The sequence below is a fragment of the Propithecus coquereli genome, unplaced genomic scaffold, assembly GCF_000956105.1.
Source record: "Propithecus coquereli isolate 6110/MARCELLA unplaced genomic scaffold, Pcoq_1.0 Scaffold269, whole genome shotgun sequence".
NCBI classification, from domain to species: Eukaryota; Metazoa; Chordata; class Mammalia; order Primates; family Indriidae; genus Propithecus; species Propithecus coquereli.
Genome location: NW_012148274.1, coordinates 540,423 through 561,332, shown reverse-complemented (window position 1 = coordinate 561,332; position 20,910 = coordinate 540,423). Strand labels below are relative to the sequence as shown.

Sequence of the window (20,910 nt, the reverse complement as noted above, 5' to 3'; positions counted from 1 at the left end):
AAAAAAAAAAAAAAAGTCAGTCGGACACAGGGCTCCCGACACCTGGTCAACAATCAGAGAAGTTCTCTCCCAAATAAAAGAGGATGGTACCATATTGGGGTCGTAACCCCAGTAACACTCCCATGATTTATAAATCAGCAAGCAGGGGCCACAGTTCTCCACATGGGCCCAACCCTGGAAGCTGGGGTTAGGTCAGGAAATATCACTTTGCAGATTGTAATTAAATATGAAAATATAGTACCTGCCTCCTACAGTATTTCCTATTTGGAAATAGCTCACTTATAAAATTAAAAATGTAAGCATGAGACCCCCTAAAAATGTATGGCAAAATTGTAATCTCAAAAATGGACAGGTTAATCATGAAAGTAAACAGGAGGAAAACAGGAGTTGGGAACAAAGAGGTATTCAGACTCCTCTGGGCTCTGCTGGCTCTCTGCCTGGAATAATGCCCTGACCACCACCAACTGTTTTTCAACACCTGTTGTTCACAAGACTCTCAGTCGCGAGGTGAGTACGATGCAAAATTGAATGACATGGACCCGAGTGCAGAGCCTCAGACCAGTTGGGACAGACAGAGGGGAGCACATGATCCCTAACACACGACAGTCTGCCTCCCGGAGTCTCCGATCTTGGTAAAAACGAGGAGGGCCTTGTGTTCTGACTAGGAGGCCTGACAGGCGCATTGAAGAGGGCAGTGGGCAGAGCAGGGGGACAGCAGGGAGGGTCGAGGGCAGTCCAGGGACAGAAAAGTGTGTGGGGAGGCGAGAGGCATCCAAATCCTGCCTGTTCTTCACGGCGCTGCCCTGAAGCCAACAAAGCTGCACCTGATTCCTCCAGCTGGAGGGAGCCCAGTCAGCTGGGGATCGCTTTTTGCCATTTCAGTTACCACGTGCGTGTGCGTGTGGCCGCTCCAGCACCTCCGTCACCAGGCGGCGAGGTCCCGGAGGGCAGGAGTCCACCCGGGCCCCGCAGGCCACAGCGCCTCTCCTGCCCGGTTATCACTCAGGCGCGTGTGTGCCGAAGCTGTGTGTGGCGGAATGAATGAATGGCCTGAGTATTCTGCTCCCCAGGAAAGCGCAGCGCGGTGGGGACGAGGGTCCTGACGAGGCTGCCCAAACCCCACACGCCTGTCCTCTTCTTCTTCCTGGTTCTAGGCTATGCACCAACAACCCTGTTGTTCGAACACTTGACCCTGAGAAGGGAGGTCCCTGAGAATAAGATAAGCGTGCCCTGCACATTGGAAAAGTGTATTCTCCTCTGTAAATAAGCAACTTGATTTTCTAGGATACGTCGCTCTGGCAGAAAATACCCATTCTCCCGTCTTCTTTAGTAAGGCAAGCCGACCTCCGTCCTGGCGGCAGTGTGCTCAGCGAAAAGACTGCATTTCCCAGAGGCCCTTGCAGCGAGGGCTGGCCAATGGGGTGCCAGCAGAGCCGCCGGGAGGGACTTCCGGTAGTGGCGTCTCTTCCGGCCTTGGGACTTCCGCCCCCGCAGTGTCCTCTACCCTCGCGTTGGGAGAGGGGCCTGGAAGGCGGCAGAGCCTGGCTGGGGTCTTGATGATGGGGCCGTGCCGAGCCTGGGCTGCCTTCATGCAGTGTTTATGAGAGAATAAACCTTTAATTTGTTTAAGCCACTGTGGCGGAGACTCTTACTGGCGCTAGAGCGCAATGCCTAGCAGATGGAGTTTCCTTGGGACTTTGTCCGAGTGAATCCCTGCCTCAGATATGGGCGCCTTGTCAATTCAGGACCCCCGGACCGCACGGGGAGCGGCACTCACAGCGCACCTCTGTGTAGGGCCCTGACTGCCCACGGCGCCCCGCATAAAATAAGCAACGGTCCTGGGCTCCCTGAGCCCTGGGGCTGGACAGAAGGGCCCGGGGCTCCCTGAGTCCACGTCCGCTGAGCCGGGCGGCTGGGAGAGAGGCAGATCTGCGAGGCGGAGCCTGGAGGGAGCAGATGGGAGCACAGGCAGAGCCCAGAGGTCAGGCAGTCGCCCCCTGGCTAATTTGCATGGCCACGTGAGGTTGCTGCTGCAAACTTCCCCTGTCCCCAGAAAACAGGGGTGCTCTTGACTCTGGTAGCAGACGGAGCAGACCTCACACTGCCTCCTCACCTAGGGACAGCTTCAGTTTCCTCTCTACAAACGGGAACACTCAGCTTCTTAAGGGTGTGAGGGTTCCATGAGTCACAGCAGTGAAGTCACTGCCTGGCTCCTAGTGGGGATCAATTTCCTTTCATCCCTTCCTAGTTCCAACAGCCTCGCCTGGCTCCGGGCTGCAGAGTTTCTTGACAAGTGCCTCTGGCCACACAGAGGGCAGAGGAGTTGGGGCCAGCACTGCACTGGGAAAGCCACCTGGAGAGCCTGCCTCTGCCGATAGGGGAGGTCTCAGGGTTCTGATGAGCGGAGAATTTTACTCCTGGAGGGCCCAATGGGGCAGGGCCACTTGGGAAGCCAGGAAGGCAGAGGGAGAGCTGCTGCCAGGACTGACCAGGCTAGGGGGAGAGGGGAGGTCTGGAGCAAGTGCCAGGCCAGGCTTCGGGGAGTGCCTTGAGGACAAGAGCAGAGCAGGGGATGGAGGGGGAGCCCAGAGAAACAGAGCTGAGGCCCAGACAGGCACATCTGATGCCCCTGATGGCAGAAAGGGTCCCCTGCTCTGAGGGCCTGCCCAGCCCCGGCTTGCTGGGCTGGGGCGGGTAGGGTAGGGTGTCTCTGAGAGATCCAAGTCCCTCAAGAGAAAGATGCCGGGATGGAGCTTCTGATTTTCTCGGCTTTGCTGCCCCTTGAGGTCCATTTTGAAGCTCCCATGGGTGGGTGCTGCCCACAAGCAAATGAGTAATTGGAGTGCTCAGATCCTGGGTGACAGATCCACTGCAAACACTGCAAAGCTCCGCAGAGCTGTTGTCACTCTCCTGGCCCCAGCTGTCTGCTTCTCTTTCCAGGCCCCAGACTGAGGGCTGCAATGCTGTCACTCATAGTTCTTTGTCGTAAGAATGAGCCTGAGCTGGAAGAGAGGCCCAGTGGGGCCAAAGTCTCACCAGCAGGTCCTCGGGCAGGCTGCGGTGCGTGCCCTGGGCCTTCTGGCCTCACGCTGTGCAGTGGAGGAGGGCCTGGGTGAGGAAGGGCTTGGAAGGACTTTGGGAAGAACCTTTGCATCTGGAGCTCAACAGGCTTCTCTCTCCAGGCCCCCAAATGGACCTGGAGAGACAAGCAGTTACCAGAAGCTTCTGGCACGTTTGCCCAGTCAGGACAGCAGGAGCAGCCAGCTACAGTGCCTGCAGAGGGACAGCAACTGTCAGTGAGGCCGGGGCGATGGTTCTGAACCATCTGGAGGGCACGTCAACGCGCGCATGGCTGGGCCCCACCCCTAGAGTTTCTGAATCGCTAGGTCTGGGTGGGACCTCGGAGACTCTGCATCGCTAACAAGCTCCCAGAGCCTGAGGCTCCCGTCTTCCAGTGCCCCTGAGGCCCCGGGAGGAGCGGGGGTGGCCAGGTCCAGCGGCCCTGGATTGCACTAGTGTGTGTTTGGGTGAGTGGGTGGGAGGTGGTGGTGGGCAGGTTCTGAGATGGTTCTCAATGGTCCTGGCCTGTGTAAGTCCCCCGCTTTGAGTGTAGGTTGGACCTAGCAACTTGCTTCTAGACCATGGGAGAAGTGATGGGGTATCTCTTCCGAGATCAGGTTTCAAAAGACCGGGACAGTGCCTGGGCTCGCTCACCCTAATGACAGGAGCTGCGGTGCTGTGGGCTGCCCTAGGAGAAGCCCACAGGGCAAGGAAGCGAGGTGGTTTCAGTCTAACAGCCCTGGAGGAACTGCGTCCTGCCAGCAACCACGTGAGTGAACCTGGACATGGATCCTTCCCCAGTCAGGCCCTGACACGCCTGCAGCGCCGCAGACGCCTCCATCGCGCCTCGTGTGAGACCCTGAGCCAGCGGCGCCCAGCTAAGCCCTGCCCGGATCCCTTCTCCACAGAGCCTGAGGTAGTGGATCTTGTGGTTTTCAGCCACTGCTTTTGGGGTAATTTGTTATGCAGCAGTAGATAACTGCTACAGCGTTGTCGAATGAATGAGTTTTAGCAAAACAGCAGAAATGGAGGCACGGGCAGATGGACAGACAGCCGGACACGCAGCAGCACCGGCCTCCCACCCTCCTCCTGCCGCTCACCCCGCAGGTCAGTGCCCGCTACGCCAGGCCTCACTCTTAGGCCAGTCCAGCTCTCCACTCAGCGTCCAGCGGCATCACGCCCGGTGGGGTCCCTGGCCTGGGCTTGTCCCCCCAGTGTCCTCTCATAATCTGACACAGCTCAGGTCCCGGGGACAGAGTTGTCCAGAGTGAGGAGAGAGGAACTGGGCCCTGTCAAGGTACAGCCACCCCCGGAGCCTTGACACTAGTCTTGGAGCTTGGCCCAGGGGTCGGGACTGCCGGGCCTTGCCTTTCAGAGTCCCGGACATATTGGTCCTAATTCCACAAGACTCAGCTGGCCGCGGCAAGTGAATGAACTTTGCTCTGAGCAGTGACAGGGTGACCAGGTGGGGCTCAGGGGCAAGAGCATAAAGAGCCTGGAGGCAGGGACTTTTGGCCTGTCACACCTGCCATCTCCCTGGCGTCACCAGCCCTGCCCTGCAAATGCCCAAGTCCCATCGAGACCGCTGCTCTCTTAGCTCAGTTTCCCTTACCCCAGGTCTTTTCTAGAACTTCCCTCCCCCTCCCATCACTGCTCTTCATTTGCATTTCTAGGTTTGAAGTCTGACTTTTCCGTAGCTGCGCGTTTTGGGGTTGATAACCTAACCTTGCGGGGCCTCATTTTTCTATCTGCTGTAAAATGAAGACTAATAACGTCACAGCAGATGATTGCGGGGAGGCCCTCCCCACTTCTCGGCCCCCGCTGTGGGGTGGTAAGGGTGAGCCACGTGTGGCAGGAGCTTGGGGCCCTGGCAGGAACCTCGAGAAGGTCGGTTCATTTAGACCCGGCTTCGTTTCACAAAGGACTGGGAAATGCGTGCCATCTGCCCTTTCTGGGAGAGGTTCGCCAGCCCTGCTCTAGGGCTCAGTCTCTGGGACTTGGCCGTCCTCTCCCTATGTCCAAGGCTTCTGCGCCCTGAGACTCCTGAGGCCCAGGGCCTGTCCTGCGGCCCTTGAAAGCCAACACCACAGGGGCCTGGAGACTCGGTCGGTCTCAGTTACCCAGAGCACGAACGATAAGGGCATCGGATAGTCCCAAAGCCTGTGCCAGCTGCTGGTTTCAACTTCTGTCACCCCGGAGCAATTGAGAAGTACTAAAATGGGAGAGCAGGACGGTCAAAGGGGGCATGAAAGGGAGAAGGGGGAAGCAGAGGCCGGTGCCAGGTGGCCTGGCGAGCAGCTGGGTGGCAGTGAGAGTCCTGCCAAGTGTGGCTCATCGCCCCTGCCTCCCCCTCTTCTCCTCCCCTCCCAGGAGGACAGGCGGGCAGCACGGTGAGTGCGCCATTTAAAGTCTATGCTCAGGGAATTCCTTCCATGACCCATGCGTGTCCCTTCTTCCTCAGTCGCCCTCTTTCCCAAGTTTCCTTCTGATACTCTGCTCTGGCTTTGGCTCCTGCTGTGTGCGGACCTCCTCGGACCCTAAGCCCTGTTCCGGTCGGGCCAGACCGCTGCCTTGCAAGGTCGTGACCTCGTGTGTGTCGGCCAGTTCCCCACAGCTCTGCCGACACCAGGCACTTACGATCTCAGGCGAGAGCCGACCTGGCCACCGTGTGGCCCGGCGCCCCAGCTTTCGAGAGGAGGAGACTGGGGCGCAGGAGAGAGGAGCTGCGTGCCCAGATCACGCGTCCAGTGAGGGGCACAGCGCGCACTGAACCCCACGCTGCGTCCCTCCACTGCGGCGCGGGCTTCTGGCTGGTTTCAGGGAAGTAATTCAAGTGACGGTATTTGGGTTCGATCCAGGTGTGAACAGGCTTCTCTTTTAGTTTGACTCCTGGCTAAGTAAATGATCAATTTGGGGGCCCAGTTTAGGGCTTAGCAAATAGAAAATTATTGTCGGACTTTCTCTTTTTCCTTTCTGAGCACGCGGTGGGTCCGGGGACATATCTGTGTGCCAGAGGGAAGAGCAGGATGAGCAAGCAGCGTCCCTTCCCAGGCTCCCCCGGCACACGGGGGGCGGGCTTGGCGGCTAGAATAGAATCTTGCTTAAGGGAGGCCCAGACAGGGAGACACAAAGGGGCAGGGCCGGCCTCTGGGCCCTCGGCGGGGAGGGGGTCCCAGGCCCCTGGGAGGAGGCCCCGCAGAGCCGGGAGGACAGGGGTGCGGTGTGGTCGGCTGGCCCTGAGAAGTGGTGTCACCGAGCTGCCCCTCACTTCTGTGTGGTGGGACATGTTCCCTCCTAACCTCGTGAGAAGGCTGGATTAGTGACAGATACCATAAATAAGTAATTTTTTCTCTGACCGTCTGAGTTGAAAAGTGCTCCACGTTTTGTCATCTTGCTATGCTGACTTTGGTTTCAAGAAAGCCATTTTCTTCATCTTTCCCTCGAAGCGGCTCTAAGCCAGGCCCCGCCCCCCAGGGCCCTTCGCCCTGCCTTTGGCCCCAGCCGCGCTGTAGGCCTGGTCTCCCCGGTGTCGCCCTTTCTCCCCGGTTCTGCTTCTCCCACGGCTTACCTCGTGGGCCCTCTCGGAGATCAGAATGAACCCGTTGTTGTCGATGACGAAGCAGTCCAGGTCCTGGGGAAGAGACCCGGAGGGGAGGTCACGCCAGGGTCCTGCCACCACTGGCCCGTCGTTCCTCCTGCCTGTCCCGACAGTTCCGGAAGGCAGGCCTCGCAGTCGAATGCAGATGCCCTCCGAAAGCCCAGCGCCACGGGGAAGGAGGCGGCTGGCCGTTGAGAGGACGCGGCTGAGGGGCCCCAGTTCCCTCGCCCACCCTCCTCACAGGGGGAGAACTCACACTGTCCTCGCAGGTCTTCGGGCACGGCCCCGCCGCAGCGCCGCACTGGAAGGGGAGGAGGAACTGTGAGTTGTAGGCCCGCGTGCAAGCGCGCCCGGCGGATATGCCACGGTGAGCGTGCGAACGTGTGTGTGGTGCATCTGTGTGGACGTGTGGACGTGTGGGGAGGGGCTGTTGCTTACGGTACCCTTGTGTGCATGTGTGCACGGTATATACATGTGGCGTGTGTATCTGTAGGTGGAGGGCGTGTGTGGTGTGTGTGAGAGCGCATCGTGCGTGGTACGCGTGTGTGTTTGCACACGCGAGGTCACGGTTAGTGGGGTCAGCCTGTTCCAGGGGTGCCCTGACCCACAGCCCGTGGCTCCTTTCCTGGCGAGGGGTGTCAGCCGCATCAGGGAGGTCTCGTGGGATGGCTCCATGAGCCTCCATGGAGGCTCCTGTTCTTTCTTTGTCATCTGGCTGGTGTGGTGGGTGGCCCGGGTGCCCTTCACCCCCCCTGCCCCTGTCCTCACTCCAGGGGCCCCTGCGCTGCCTGGACACAGCACCGAGAGGATGGGGAAGAGCAGCGGCTCGGCAGGGAGGACTCGGGGCTGGAGGGCCTTGTGGAGGACGGTGGGGACAGATTGGGCCCAGGAGAGCCAAGTCCGCAGGTTCCAGGGGTGCGGAGGGGAAGGTCCACGGCCAGCGGAGGCCTCAGTCAAGGACAGTCCCATGGCAGCCCAGGTGGAGGGGGCAGGTGGGCGGGATGGGCTCAGCCGGGCAAGGCCCAGAGGGCACGCGTGCTGCCCCTGCAGCTGGGCCCGGGCTGGGAGGCCCTGCGTGCGGCGGGGTGCTGAGGCAGAGGGGGATCCAGGAGGGCGGAGGGTGGCACTGCCCGGCTGACTGGGGCGCGTGGCAGGGGAGAGGCGGTGGGGCGGCCGGAGGAGCAGGAGGTCCCTGAGGGCACCCGCCCCTGGTGAGGGGGTTGGCGAGCCCCAGCAGGCCCCGCGTCACGCCTACCTGCCGTGTTGCCGCCCAGAACTTGCGCCGGAGGAATTCCAGCTTCATCTGGACGCCCACCGCTGCCGGCAGCAGGAGGAGGGAGGGCAAGGCCGGGTGTGTGTTTGGGGGAGGGAAGAGAGAGAGAGAGAAAAAATAGATTCAAGTTAAAGAGAGGAGGCGCCTCAGCAGGACTGGGGGCGAGGTTGCGAGTGGGGAGTGGGAGGGGTGCGGGGGAAGCCAAGGGAGCCTGCGGCTCCTACCTTCCCGGCCGCAGGACAACCCCAGAGCACGCCCCGTGAGAGGTTGGCGAGAATGAGGAGGACCAGATTCATCCTCAGATCCCTGCAGCTCAAGGCAGGGGGCCTAGGCAGATCGTTCTTCCCTTTCCCAGATGGGAAAGTAGAGGCCAGAGTAACCGAGCACGTGTGCAGCATCATGTGGCCAATGGTGGCCACCCGGGACTGGGCAACTCTCGGGGCTGCTTAGATCTGAACCCCTGTGACACCCTGTCCCACACCGGCGCCTGCTCCGGCTTTCCCTGTGTGAGGAGGCTCTTTCCTCGCTCGAAGTCGTGATCAGATGTACCCAGGTGTGCGGCCGCTTCCAGGAAACCGTAGACGCTCCGGCCCGCAAATAGTACTCTTGACGACCGCGCCTGTGGGGCCACCCCTGCCTCTTTGATTCCCAAACAGGCTCGGAGAACCCAGGCGGGTGCTCACATGCTAAGAGAAATCTGGGACAAAGAGCTCCAGGAAAACTCGGGAGCAATGAATAGAAAGAAAAGGCAGGTTCTATTGAAAAGAAAAAGAATGTAAAAATGAGGCCAGCCTCCTAGTGTCTGGCATAATAATACAAAAAATGTCTTGGGAGCTTAGGACGTGTCAGGCACCGTGACATGCGTGGGTTCATTTGATCCCCGCGGCAGGACGGCACCGCTGTCGTCCGGACTCCCCCGTGAGGAAGAGGAGGCCTCCAGAGCCGCGTGGCTTGGCCAGGTCACCGGCTGGTACATAATGGAACCAGGCTCCGCTGGGTCTAAGTCTGTCTCAGGCGTAAGCTCTTGACCTCCCTGCTCTCTGCACCTGGACCGAGTCCCCGCAGCCAGGAAGGAGGGCGGGGCACGGGCAAGCCACGCCCCTCTGGGCTTCAGTGTCCTCGTCTGTGAAATGGGAACGGGTCTGGGGGCTTGAACTTCATGCCGTGTGCACGAGGAATTCTGGAGCCACCCAGTGAGCACTGGAGAGACTTTCCACCACCATCATTCTGTCTTCCTGAGTACCCGGCCGGCTCTCCTCAGGGGGACTGGAGTTCCGGGGTGACACAGACAGACAGAATTGTATCTTTTTTTTTTTTTTCTTCAATCTGGAATGACCCTAGAGAAATCTGATGGGGAGAGGATGAGTCTAGGGGAGACTCCAGGATTCCAGCCCTGGACTTTCCAGGGTTGTGATCTCTGGGTTTTGTTTCCCGAGTTGTGAAGTGAGTCCCGATCACACTAACCCCAGAAAGGCAGGACGAGTGCAAGGTCACTGAGGCTCGATGAGGTGAGACAGCGTGAGGGACCGTTATCTCAGACTAGAGCTGTGGCCTTCAGACTTCAGCGTGCATTGGAATCACCTGGAAGGTTTGCCGAAACCCCACCCCAGACGTTCTGGGTCAGCAGGTCTGGGCTGGGGCCTGAGGGTCTGCATTTCTGAAGTGTTCCCCTGTGATGCTGGTGCTGCCGGTGCAGGGACCATATTCTGGGGACCCCTGCTCTGAAGCCTCACTGTCAGAGCCGTCTAATGGTGGCGACGTCCTCTATTTGTGCTGCCCCGAACAGTAGCCACCAGCCACCTGTGGCTGCCGAGAACATGCAATGTGGCTGGAGCCACTGAGGACCAGAATTTTTAAAGATGTATTTGATTTTATTATAATTAACTCAAATGTAAATGGCCATGTATGGCTGGTGGCCACTGCATTGAGTAGCATAGTTCTAGAGCTCATCAGAGCTTGCCGATGAAGAGACAGAAGGCCCGGGAGCCCCTTCCCTCCCTCGGAGTCACGTGGCAGCTCTGGGGTGATACTATGGCCCTAGGAGACAGGAACATTTAAACTCTTTGAGGGCTTCTTTGTTGCTTCAAGGTCCAGGTGGCTGAAAGGAGTGGGTGGGAAGGGGATCAGGGGACCCCCTTGTTGGTTCGCGGCGCAGATGGAGCCACGGACACAGCACACAGCAGGAGGGGGCGTGTGCTGGGGCAGCGTGGCCGCCAGCTCCCTCCTGCTGCCCACGTGCCTCTCTCAGTGTCTTCTCCTTTTTCCTATAATACCACCTTGATATTCATTTTAGAGAGGTTTCTTTTACCTGTAGGAAAAGGCTAGATGGAAGAGGATGAACCTTCTAAAAATTGTCGGAGGGGAATCACACTAATGCTTAGAATGATCAAATCTTTGGGATTAAGAAAACTTGTTCAACGCTGTCTTGGCCTCTGCGGTCAGAGAGGTCTGAGATGATTCCTAGAGTGAGACTCTGCCCTTCTCCTCAGTGGCTCAGTGTCCAGTCTCCAGGAATCATGAGATTTCCAAGCTCATTCTAACGCAGAGTCTGGAGAGGGTGGGGCTTACTCCTTCTCTAATGAAACTCGGGTTTTGAGGCTCCTTGGGCAGAGTGGGGGGAGCAGGGCACCGGCGCAGGTCCGACCACCTCTGGGTTCCCACTAGCTGCGCCACAAGCTCCTTCAAGGCAAGCTCTGTGTCCTTTGCAGAATTTAGGACCTTCCGGCTGCCTGCTAACGTGCCATCTCCACTTGGGTCCCCCATGGGCGCTGCAAACTTAACACGTCCAAGACCACCTACGGCCTTTCCTCCCCAAACCTGACCCTCCTTGAAACTTCCCATTTCAGGCCACAAGTTCTACCTGGTTGCTAGCATTTCCCCCCCTCCCATCTGAGTGTTGCAGACCTTACTTGCAAAACTTTATAAAGCTGCCCACTTCTCTCCGCCTCCGCTGCTGCCCGCCTTGGCCGAGCCCACGCCTCTCTCGCTGGGTTGATGCGAGGGACCCACGTGGTCTCCCTGCCTCCCAGCCCGCCTCTCCGGATCCGCTCTCCGCATAGCCACCAGAATGATCTTTCCCAACATCAAAGCATGCCACCCCCTTGCTTAACACCTGCCAGTGTCTCCCCATTGCCCTTGGAACAAAATCTAAGCTCCTTTGTAAGATGCCACGTGAGCTGGCCCTGCTGGGTCGCTGATTCAACCCGAAACACTTTCTTCCTCAAACACACTGCACTGGTTCCCACCCCAGGGCACTCGCGCCAGCTGTTCCCTCCTGGAGGGCTCCCGCCCCAGATGTCACACGGGCCTTGTCCTCATTATCCTCCGTCTCTGCACACACGTCGTCTCCTGGAGGCCTTCGCTGCGGAGACAAAGCCCTCCCTACACCTTTCATGCTCTGTCTCATTGCTTCTTTTTTTTTTTTGAGACAGAGTCTCACTGTGTTGCCCCGGCTAGAGTGCCGTGGCGTCATCCTCGCTCACAGCAACCTCAAACTCCTGGGCTCAGGTGATCCTCCTGCCTCAGTCTCCCGAGTAGCTGGGACTACAGGCATGTGCCACCATGCCCGGCTAATTTTTTCTATATATTTTTAGTTGTCTGATTAATTTCTTTCTATTTTTAGTAGAGACAGGGTCTTGCTCTTGCTCAGGCTGGTCTCGAACTCCTGAGCTCAAACAATCCGCCCGCCTCGGCCTCCCAGAGAGCTAGGATTACAGACGTGAGCCACCGCGCCCGGCCTCTCATTGCTTTTTGAAGCGACGTGGTTTGTTTATTTGATTTCTCATTTATTGTCCGTCGAATGGGGTGACTAGAGGCGAGGGGATTGTGCTCGGATCCCCAGCACCTAGAACAGTACCTGCCACACGCGGGGCCCCATAGCTGTTTCTTGAGCGAAATAAATAAATTCAACCTGAGTCAGCAACTTGCCTGGGAAGCAGAATCCCGCGAGAGCTCACTGTCCTTAGCTCCCAGCTCGAGGACCCTGTGCGGTCCCCCTCGCTGGTGATGGCCTTGGGGCTCGAAGAGTGAGCTCCAAGTCCCCAGGAGACCTCGCAGGGAGTTCAAGTGAGATACAAGGAGGAACTTCCTAGTGGTGAGAACAGTAAGTGCTGGGAACAGGACGTGGTTCCGGGGCAGGAAGGGTGTGAGGAGCACGGAGGGGTCTCGATGGAGAGTCGGCTACGCTCTGCCAGCGGCCCTAAGCATTGCCCGCCCTGCTGCGCAGCTCCTGCCGCACGGCCCAGGTTGTGCTTCTGCACCCCAGACGCTGAGGGAGCCTGGTCTCCTCTCCCAGGACCCCGGTTCTGCCCGGGTGGTCGGCTGTTGTCAAAGGCCTCCCTGGAGGAAGACGGCCTCCCCCTACCGCTTCCTGCCAGGCTGCAGCATGCAGGGGACAACGCCTGTGACAGTTTGCGTGCAGATGAGCTCGCGCTCTCAGTGCGGAGAAATCCAGGCAAAGGGGCCGAGGGACTGTGGGGCACTTGGCCTTTCCGGTTGCCGCTCCCAGTGGGTTGTTAAGGGATCTTCCCTCGTGTCTGTTTGAGATGCCAACCTTGGTCCCCAGAGGACCTGGCATGACCTGATAGAGGACACATCTGAGACCCCTTCCTCCTGCCCCAGCCCAGCCTGGGTTCCTCCCTCCCTGCCGTCCCCCTCCCTGGGCTGTCTCCTGCCTCCCTTCCCCCTCCCTGGGCTGTCTCCTGCCTCCCTTCTCTGGCCTGCTCTCCGCAAGGATCCGGTGCCGCCCCCCAAAGCAGCTTCGCCCCACGGTCTCAGCTCTGCTCAGCTTGGTTCGCAGACACCCTAAGAAAGAGCCCCCGTAAGGCCAGGGCGGCAGACGGCTCGTGGAGGTGTACGTCTTCACTCCCATCCTGACTGTCACCTCGGTGCTGCTTTGTCATTACAGGTGGCAAAACAAAACAGCTGTGCGTGTGCACACACATGCACACACAGCACACACATGCACACACGCACACGTACCACACACATGCACACACGCACACATGCCACACACATGCACACACAGCACGCACAAGCACGCACACACACATACCACACACATGCACACACATGCACACACATGCACACACGCACACGTACCACACACACGCACACACAGCATGCACATGCACACACGCATTCACACACTCAGAAATGATCCTCGCCGAGTGCCAGGGTCCCCAGGAGTCAGAGGCCCCAGCCTGTCCCTCCTCGCCCCGGGGTCTGCTTTGTCCTCCCCTCCTCTGCCCTGGTGTCCCAGCCTCGAGACTTCCTGTGTAGCTGGATCAGGGCAGGAGGGGCCTGTCTTCTGAAATACGAGCTGGGGGCCTGACAGGTGCACAGTGGATGCTCCAGGCGTAGAATGCCGGTGCCCGGTGCCCGGAGGGAGACCCGAGACCTGGTCCACGTGCTCATTCTCCAGGACGGGACCGAGCGCGCAGGGCTGCTGGCTAATTAAACGAACTAGCTGTCAGCTGGTTACTGAGCAGGAATCCGACCTGGGCCCCCATGCCCGGTCTTGGGCTCTTTCATCTCTTCCGTTCCCCACTCCTTGACAGGAAGGTACCAGAGCGTGCAGGACGCGGAGTGAGCAGCGGGTCCCTCTCTCGAACAGCTCACCGCGTAAGAAAGGAGATAAACCACACCACAGAAACCCGCTGCACAACTGCTTCTGTGACAAGGGCCACAGAGTGGCCCAAAGAAAATGCCATAAATCAGAGAAGGAAAAGGTTGAGTCCTGTGGCCTTCCAGGGACACTTCATACGGGAGGTGACATTCTGGGTGAGGTTTTAGGGAAGGGGGAAGTCCTGGGGAGCACATCCCGGGCTCAAGGAAGGACACTCTTCCATAGAGAGGGGGAGCGGGAGGTGTATTTAGGGGGAGGTGGGCGCCTCATTTGCTTGAAGGGTGGGATGTGTGGGACGTCTGTCTGTCTGTCTGTGTAGGAAGAGAGGCCGGGATTCCTGAGAGGTAACAGACGCTCTCCCCTCCTGTGACAGCGGTCCGAGCCCTGCGCTGCCCAGGGACCCAGCAGAGCAGGCAGAAAGGAGGGTGCTGGAGCATCCTGTCCTGCTAGGGATGTCCCGAGTCAAGGGGGCTCCTCAACCCCCACTGCCCGTCCTGGCTGTGAGTCCCCCAGAAAGCAGGTGGAATGGGAGAGGGACACTGGGACACCATGACACGGCGCCAACACGCCACTGCATCCGGTTGTCAGGCAAGGGAAAGGTCGTTGAGGGTCACAGCTCCGAGCTGGCTGCCCTCTGGCTTAGTCCCTGGCCGCTGTGCCTTAATATCAGCCGCTTTCCCACAGAGAGAGGTCTCTGAATTCTTGAATGACAGTCTTTTCCCTTCGAATGCCTAACCCATCACAGATAGGAGCAAAGAGCTCTGAGAAGCCAATCTCATCCTCGACATTGAGAACACCTGGAGCTCCCTGTCCCCAAGGTCCCCCACCGCCCGCACCCCACCCGCTCTAGCATTTCAGTCCCCGAAATGGTCCTGGCCTGGGGTGGTCAGAGCCTGAGGCTCAGCGACCTCCGCGTGGCCGCGTGGCCGCTGGGTGTGTGCTCAGGCCCCTCTCTGCAGGGCTGGCAGGTGGGCGCCCCGTGCACCCCTGCACCATCCTGTCTTGGAATGACTCTGCCCTCAACTGAGAAAGGGGCTCGGTTTTTCCTTCTCCCACTGGCAGGATGGGAGACGCTGCCCTGCCACGTCCCCGAAACAGGACACAGACCCGCTTCCCAGGGGGGTCTCGATGGGGACGAAAGTCAGCCAGCTGGCTCTGTGGTCTGGTCCTGCCCCTCTGTCACCACGTGGAAGGGGAGAGAGGAGACAGGGACAGAAGACGGGCAGCTGGCGGGGGAAGATGGAGGCGCGTGGTGAAACAGCTTCCCTCCTCCCCGCGTCGGGAGCGATTAAGCCACAGGCGCTGTTTTCCACTGAGCTGTGAGCGCGGCCCGCTGAGCGCTGCCCTCGCTGCCGCCGCGCCTGTGTGCTGCCGCCACTGTCACCGCAGATGCACCCAGCTGTCACTCTGCTCGGTGTTCCTGGCGCACACGCGCGCTCGCCTCCCTCTCCCCTTTCTTCCCCTCTCCTCTGTCGCCCTCTGTCCCTCCCGCTTCCCTTCTCAGTTTGTGGTTGACCCGGCGCCCCGTCCCCTCGTCCCCGTCCCCGGGCCACCGCTGGCGCTCCGCCGGCCCTGCACTGGCCAGCGGGGACTCTGGCCCCGGCCCTCTGCGCTGTGCCTGCCGGGGGCGCCTGGGTTTCTCCTGGGATCCCAGGAGGGTCCCGCTGGAGGGCCAAGAGCCACCTGATTGAAGGCGCTTGCAGTCAGAGTGAGGAACGGTGAGTGTGGAGCGGAGGGTGGGAAGGAATGAAGGGTTGGGGGGCACGGGGTGGCTGGGCATGGGAACTGCGGTGCTGTCTTTGCCCTGCATAGATGGGCTGCGGCTGCCTCCTGCCAGGGGCAGTTGCTGGGGCTGGGGAAGCTGCTCGGAGCGGATGCTTGAGCATCCCAAAGGGACAGAACACTGGGGACTCTGACCCTGCAGTGCTGGGGACACAAGCTGTGGATTCAGCTGGGGAGGGGGAGGAGGGCAGTGCTGGTGCCAGCTAACAGCCCTGGGTGGCACAGAAGCTGTCCCTGCAGCATGGGGAGCAGCAGCCAAGAGCCCTGTGCTGTTTGCATGCCAGGCACAGACCGCCCCAGGGGCTGGGTGCTGTGGGGAGGGGTGCCTGGCTGGAAGAGAGGAAGGCTGGCGGGGCAGGGTGGAGGACCTCACTGTCTGAGGCTTGAGACTAGACCCCAGGTCTGGGCCTCTTTACAGGTTGCCTGGGGTAGGGGCTGCTGGCCTGTAGGCGGCTGTCCTTGGACAAGGGTGCAGAGGGGCCCTTCCCCAGCTGGACGCGAGTCCTCGTAGCTGTGGGCGAAGCCTCGTAGGTGGGGGTGAGGCTGGGAGTGGATGCAAGAGAGGCGCTCTTTGGCTCTTCCTCTCTGGCCCGAGGGCACTGGGGCCCCGGGCTTGTGAGGACTCACGGGGGCCGGTCGCTAGACGCGCAGCCCTCCGTCCACCAAGGGGTGAGGACACCTTAGTGGGGCTGTGCGCTCAGCTGGGGGTACCCGGCCAGGCCATGCCTACCTGGCCTCCTCGCCCAGGGAGCGTGGCCACCCTGACTCGGAGCCGGGCAGCCGCCCTCCGTCCCCGGGGCCCCCTCCCACGTGCTGCAGAGAGGCCCATGGGGCTGGGAGTCTGAAGTTCAAATTCCGGCACCTCCCACAGGTCTGGGGCTGGGTTCCAGTTGGGAGGTGATGTTGGCAGCTGGCTGTCAGGGCTCAGTGGCAGTGCCTCTGTGTGACTCAGATTGGCACCCCCAGTGCTTAGATAACTACGTGGGGGAGGGGCGAGCGTGAGGAGCCGGGCAGAGAAGTCCAGCTGGTGGGGAACCCCAACTGCAAGCTGCCAAGAAGAGCCCGGCTCTCCCACCCCCACCGCCCCACCAGCAGAAAGTCTCTGGCGCTGCCAAAGGAGGGGGCAGGGAGGCCAGGCCTGGGGCGGGGGAGGAGGGCGGAGAGGAGGGAGCAGCCTGTCCCCCCTGGGTGTCCCTCCTTCTGCCCTCAGTCAGGCCTCCCCTGGGCCCCGCCTGGGCCACCGCCTGAGCGCAGCTCTGGGGCTCAGCAGGCGCCTGGCTCATTGGGGCAGAGGCAGCTCCTGTGAGGAGACACCCAGGGGCTTCTCTGCTCCGCTCCCCAGAGGGTCCTTTCGGGATCGGGAATATTGGACGAGGAAACGAGGGTGCAGGAAGCGGGGGGTGAGAACGGGGCATGTGTTTTAAAATGAACCAGGAGGGTATATGTCTGTTCCAAGTACAAATATAGAGATTTTTAAAAATCTGCTTCCTTGCTGCCTGGGCAGCGCGTATTACGGGGGTGACGGCGGGTGGGGGAAGAGATCTGGATGCGCGGACCGGCGGTGGCAGGCGGTGGCAGGTGGTGGCCCAGCCTCGATGGCAGTGGCATCCTCCTGTGTCCCAGCCACACAGGATCCTGGAGCCTCTTCCACACTGGGCTTGGGCTCGGGCCACCCACAGGCCTGGCCCTGCTTCTCTCTAGCCCGCTGCACGAGACGGGCAACAGAGTGGACCTGGAAGGCGCTTTTTGCCCCCGTGTTCTGTGAGTCTTCCATGCTGAGAGGTGCTGAGGCCTCGTCCTGAGTCAGGGACCTTTGACCCGGGGAGACAGACACCAGAGGAGGGAGCACGGCAAGGCCAGCAGGAGGGCTCGGAGTCAGAGTCACTGACTTGGAGGGACAGACATGCGGGAGAAGCAGCAAGGAAGGGCCAGGACTCCGGGCCTGCGCTGGAGGCTTTCCTGGAGTCTGAGCCAGCCCCGCCCAGGCCAGGGCTCCCCCGTCCTGGTCCTGCCCCCGCAGGGAGTCAGCGGGGGCTGCTCCGCCCCCGCCCCGGTCTCCAGGGGCTCCCTCAGCAGCGCAGGTGGTGGCCTCCTGTGCCATCACGGCCCCCAGCCTGGCTCCCCTGAGCCCTGCCCGCCCGCGCTCGCCTCGGCGCACACTCCCAGCCAGAAAGGTTTCTAGAAAGGCCCCTTCCCCCACCCATAAGATCTTGGCAAAGAGGGGAGGCTGGGGGTGGGGAGGGGACCTGGCCTGCAGTCCAGCAAGTCGCAAAGCCGTTTCCTCATCAGTGTGGCGGGGAGAACAGCTGTTTCCTCAGCTCCCGGGGCGGCGGATGGGCAGCGGATGGGCAGCGCGTGAACTGTGGAGCCCCTCGATCTATCGGAAGGTGCAGCCCCTTCTCCTGCCTCTGCCCCTGCTACACGGCAAGGTGGCGGCTGGTTAGGGGCCAGGCGGCTGGAGCTCCGAGCCGTGGCCTCCCCTTTGCCTAACCTGAAGCTAGTCAGTTAATTTACATCGCCTCAGTTTCCCCACCTGCAAAATGGTGGTTAACAGGAGTACTACCTTCAGAGAGCTGTGAGGATTAAGAGCACTATGCAGGTGTTCGTGATGTGGGGACTGCTTCTCCCCGTGCAAACGCTTCTCGAAGGAGGTTCTACGGGCAGGGTGCCCCCCAGGCAGCTGGCGCCTGGCCCCTGGTGGCTGCTTGCCCGGCTGGGGGGGCCTGGCCTAGGACTTCTCGAACTTGCTCCTGCGTCCAGATCGCCTGGGGATCTTGTTAAAATGCAGATTCTGACTCAGTCAGGCGGGACCTGAGCCTCTGCATTTCCAAGGGACCCCTGGCTAGAGCAGCACTGTGGCGCGTGGCCCGCAGTGTGAGCAGCAGGAGCTGGAGTCTAAGCCTGGTCCCCACTCGGCTTCTTTAGCTCCTAGCTCTAGTCCCCGATCCCGGTTCTCTGCTGCCGAGGAGGCCCAGGGGCCCCATGAGGACCCAGCCCCTTGTCTCTGGTCTCCCTGTCTCTGGGACTGGGTCAGGCGCAGGTCCAGCCTCCAGAGCTGGTGAGGCTGTGGGACCCGGGCACAGGAGATCATTTTGTCCCCCATTCTGCGCCCTGGGTAGGGACTTCCCTCCCAGACTGTGTCAATTTATTTCAGCAGTTGTCAGTGCCTGCCGCGGCAGCCGCTCTCCAAGCGTCCCAATGTGGGTCACCCCCTTTCCTAAGGAGGCTCGGCTCTGCTAGGGGTGGGGCGGGGTCCTTTGGTGGGAGGTGTGTGGGGGACGGAAGGCTAAGGGGCTAGGAAGTACTGGTTCCAGCCCACATCTCCCTGAGGGTCCTTCTGTGGTGCCAAACACATACACACGTATGATTTGTCCCTTTGTCCCCTACTGGGCATGCTGCCCTCCCCGCTGTGGGGAAGGCCCCAGCATCCAGCAGGAAGTCCCAGGGGCTGATGGAGGCAGGGTCTGCCCAGAGAGCACAGGGCAGGTCCTCATGGACTGGGGGGCCTTGTTTTTGTCACATTCCTCCAGAAGTAACCAGGGTCAGCAGTGTCCTGCCACCTTGCAAGGCAACACCTGTGGGTCTGCACCGTGGGGGCTTGCTTGCCTTGTTCCGCACGGCGACGTCCCGTGCAAGGCGGGGACTGGGGTGTCGGGGCCTGCCAGCAAGGCTGCCTCCCTGCTGATGGCCTGTGTGCTGGTCGATGCCTGGGCTCACTGTGGGGTGACACTGAGGGACAGGAAAGGGTGGGGTGGAGGAGAGGACCCTCAGGTGGAAACAGGCCTGAGCCTGGGGCAGGGGTCTCTCCACCGCCTGTCCCTCTGCAGGAAGCCAGAGGAGTGGGGACAGAAGCCTGGCCTGGGGCTCCAGTCTCCACATGGCTCGGGCATAGGCCATGTCCTGGGCTGGGGACTGCCGTGCCGGGTTCGCTCCAGACCTCACTTCCAGGCTGAAGGTGTCTGCTGTCTGCTAGGGGCGTTTGGGAACTTTGAGGCATCTCGCTTGACTGCCCAAGTGTTGGCATTTGAGACGTGCGGGAGCACAGCCCGCAAGGTGCTGCGTGTGCGTGTGCGTGTGCATACGTGCGTGCATGTGTATGCTTGTGTTAGCGTGTGCCTGGCTGCACAGCTCTCTGCGGGTGTGTTTGCATCACGTGCTGCGTATGGAGCTCCCAGCACGTGTCTGGGAGGCCCGTGAGTGCGCATCCCGCCCCGTGCCCACGTAAGCATCTCCCTGTGAGGGCTGCTGCTGGGTGACAGTCGCCGGGGCGTGATGAGCAGCCTGGCTCAGAAGCCTGCGGCCCAGTCTCCGACTGTGCGACCTTGGGCAGGTCGGCCACATCTCTGTGCCTTGGGTGGCGTTCACCTGCCTGTCTCACATAGCTCTTGATACGAGGGCTGTGGATCGAGTCAGAGAGGCTGTTCCAAAGGTCAGGGCTCGAGGGACAGCGCGCGCCAATGCAGCTCCTGGGCAGGCAGGCCTGCGAGGGCCGTGCGTGTGGGGGCCAGAAGTAACCAGCCCAGAGGCCTGCGACCAGGATGAGCGACATTCCCGTGGGAGGCTGCTGGGGCCAGGGGGAGACGGCCGCAGGTCCGCGGCTGACACCCTGTCCCTGGAGGGGGCTCCGAGCGGGGAGCAGGAGCCTCAGGCAGGCGCGCTGGGCGGCCGGCCGTCTGCCCTCCGTCAGCCTGAGCGTTGTGGGGAGTCCACCCGCTGGGGACTGGTCGTCGCTTTCAGACATAAGGAAACTGAGGCCCAGAGAGGTTAAGAGTTGGTTTAAAGGAGTGGCAGACGGGGATGTCTACCCGGTGTCCCGCCCCACTCCCGGCCATGAGAGAGCAGTTAGACAGTGACCACGGGGCCGCTCTCAGGGTCTCCTCCGCCCCCGTGCCAGGAACTTGGGTCCACCTAAAAGGCGGTGTGGGCCCCGGGGCTGCCCCCACGCCCACATCTGCACCCGGTTCTTGTGGGCCCTGTGCCAGCCCCTGCTGGGCCCAGCTGCCGGGGGAGGAAGAGCCACAGCTCACGCACGGCCGGCCACCCTTGCCGGGGCAGAGCCGCTTGTCCTGTTCTCACTGAGCCCTGCTGCCGCCCCTGAGGACTCCAGAGAGGGCAGGGCTGGGGGTGTGCAGGAGAGAAGATGGGGGACCCCAATGCCTGAGGGACAACCGCGGAAACCCTGAGATTTCTGAACCCAACACTGAGCTGCCGGCAGCTCCCTCCACCTCCTGGTCGTCAGCTTGGTGCTGCCGGGGCCTCCTTGGGCTCCCAGGACTAAACAGGCCTGTGGGGTGCAGGGAGGCTGCAACCAGGACCCATGGGGAGGTCAGACTGTGGGACCAGCCGGGAGTCGTGGGCTGAGGGCCAGAGGGCGGGGGTGGATGTCTCTCTCCCTGCCCAGCTGCCTGGCGGAGGGGCCCCACAGTCCCCTGTCCCATCCCTCTGACGGCTGGTGGCGTGGAGGCTCTCAGCCACGTCTGGAAGGAAGTGGGAACCCCAGAGATGGGCCTCTGTCCCAGTCAGGAGACACTGGGTGGGGCAGACCCTAGGAGGGGCGAGTGCCACTGTGCC

At 60.9% G+C, this 20,910-nt stretch overlaps 1 protein-coding gene across 1 annotated transcript in view; it reads right to left on the bottom strand.

Moving 5' to 3' along the window:
• CACNA2D4 (calcium channel, voltage-dependent, alpha 2/delta subunit 4) overlaps nucleotides 1-20,910 on the bottom strand; it is a 119,749-nt gene that overhangs the window by 11,211 nt on the left and 87,628 nt on the right. The window contains exons 26-28 of the mRNA XM_012647455.1: nucleotides 7,914-7,975; nucleotides 6,915-6,959; nucleotides 6,629-6,691 (exon numbers count right to left, since the gene is read on the bottom strand). Coding sequence (XP_012502909.1) covers nucleotides 6,629-6,691; nucleotides 6,915-6,959; nucleotides 7,914-7,975 — 170 coding nt within the window. The remainder of the gene's footprint in view (nucleotides 1-6,628; nucleotides 6,692-6,914; nucleotides 6,960-7,913; nucleotides 7,976-20,910) is intronic.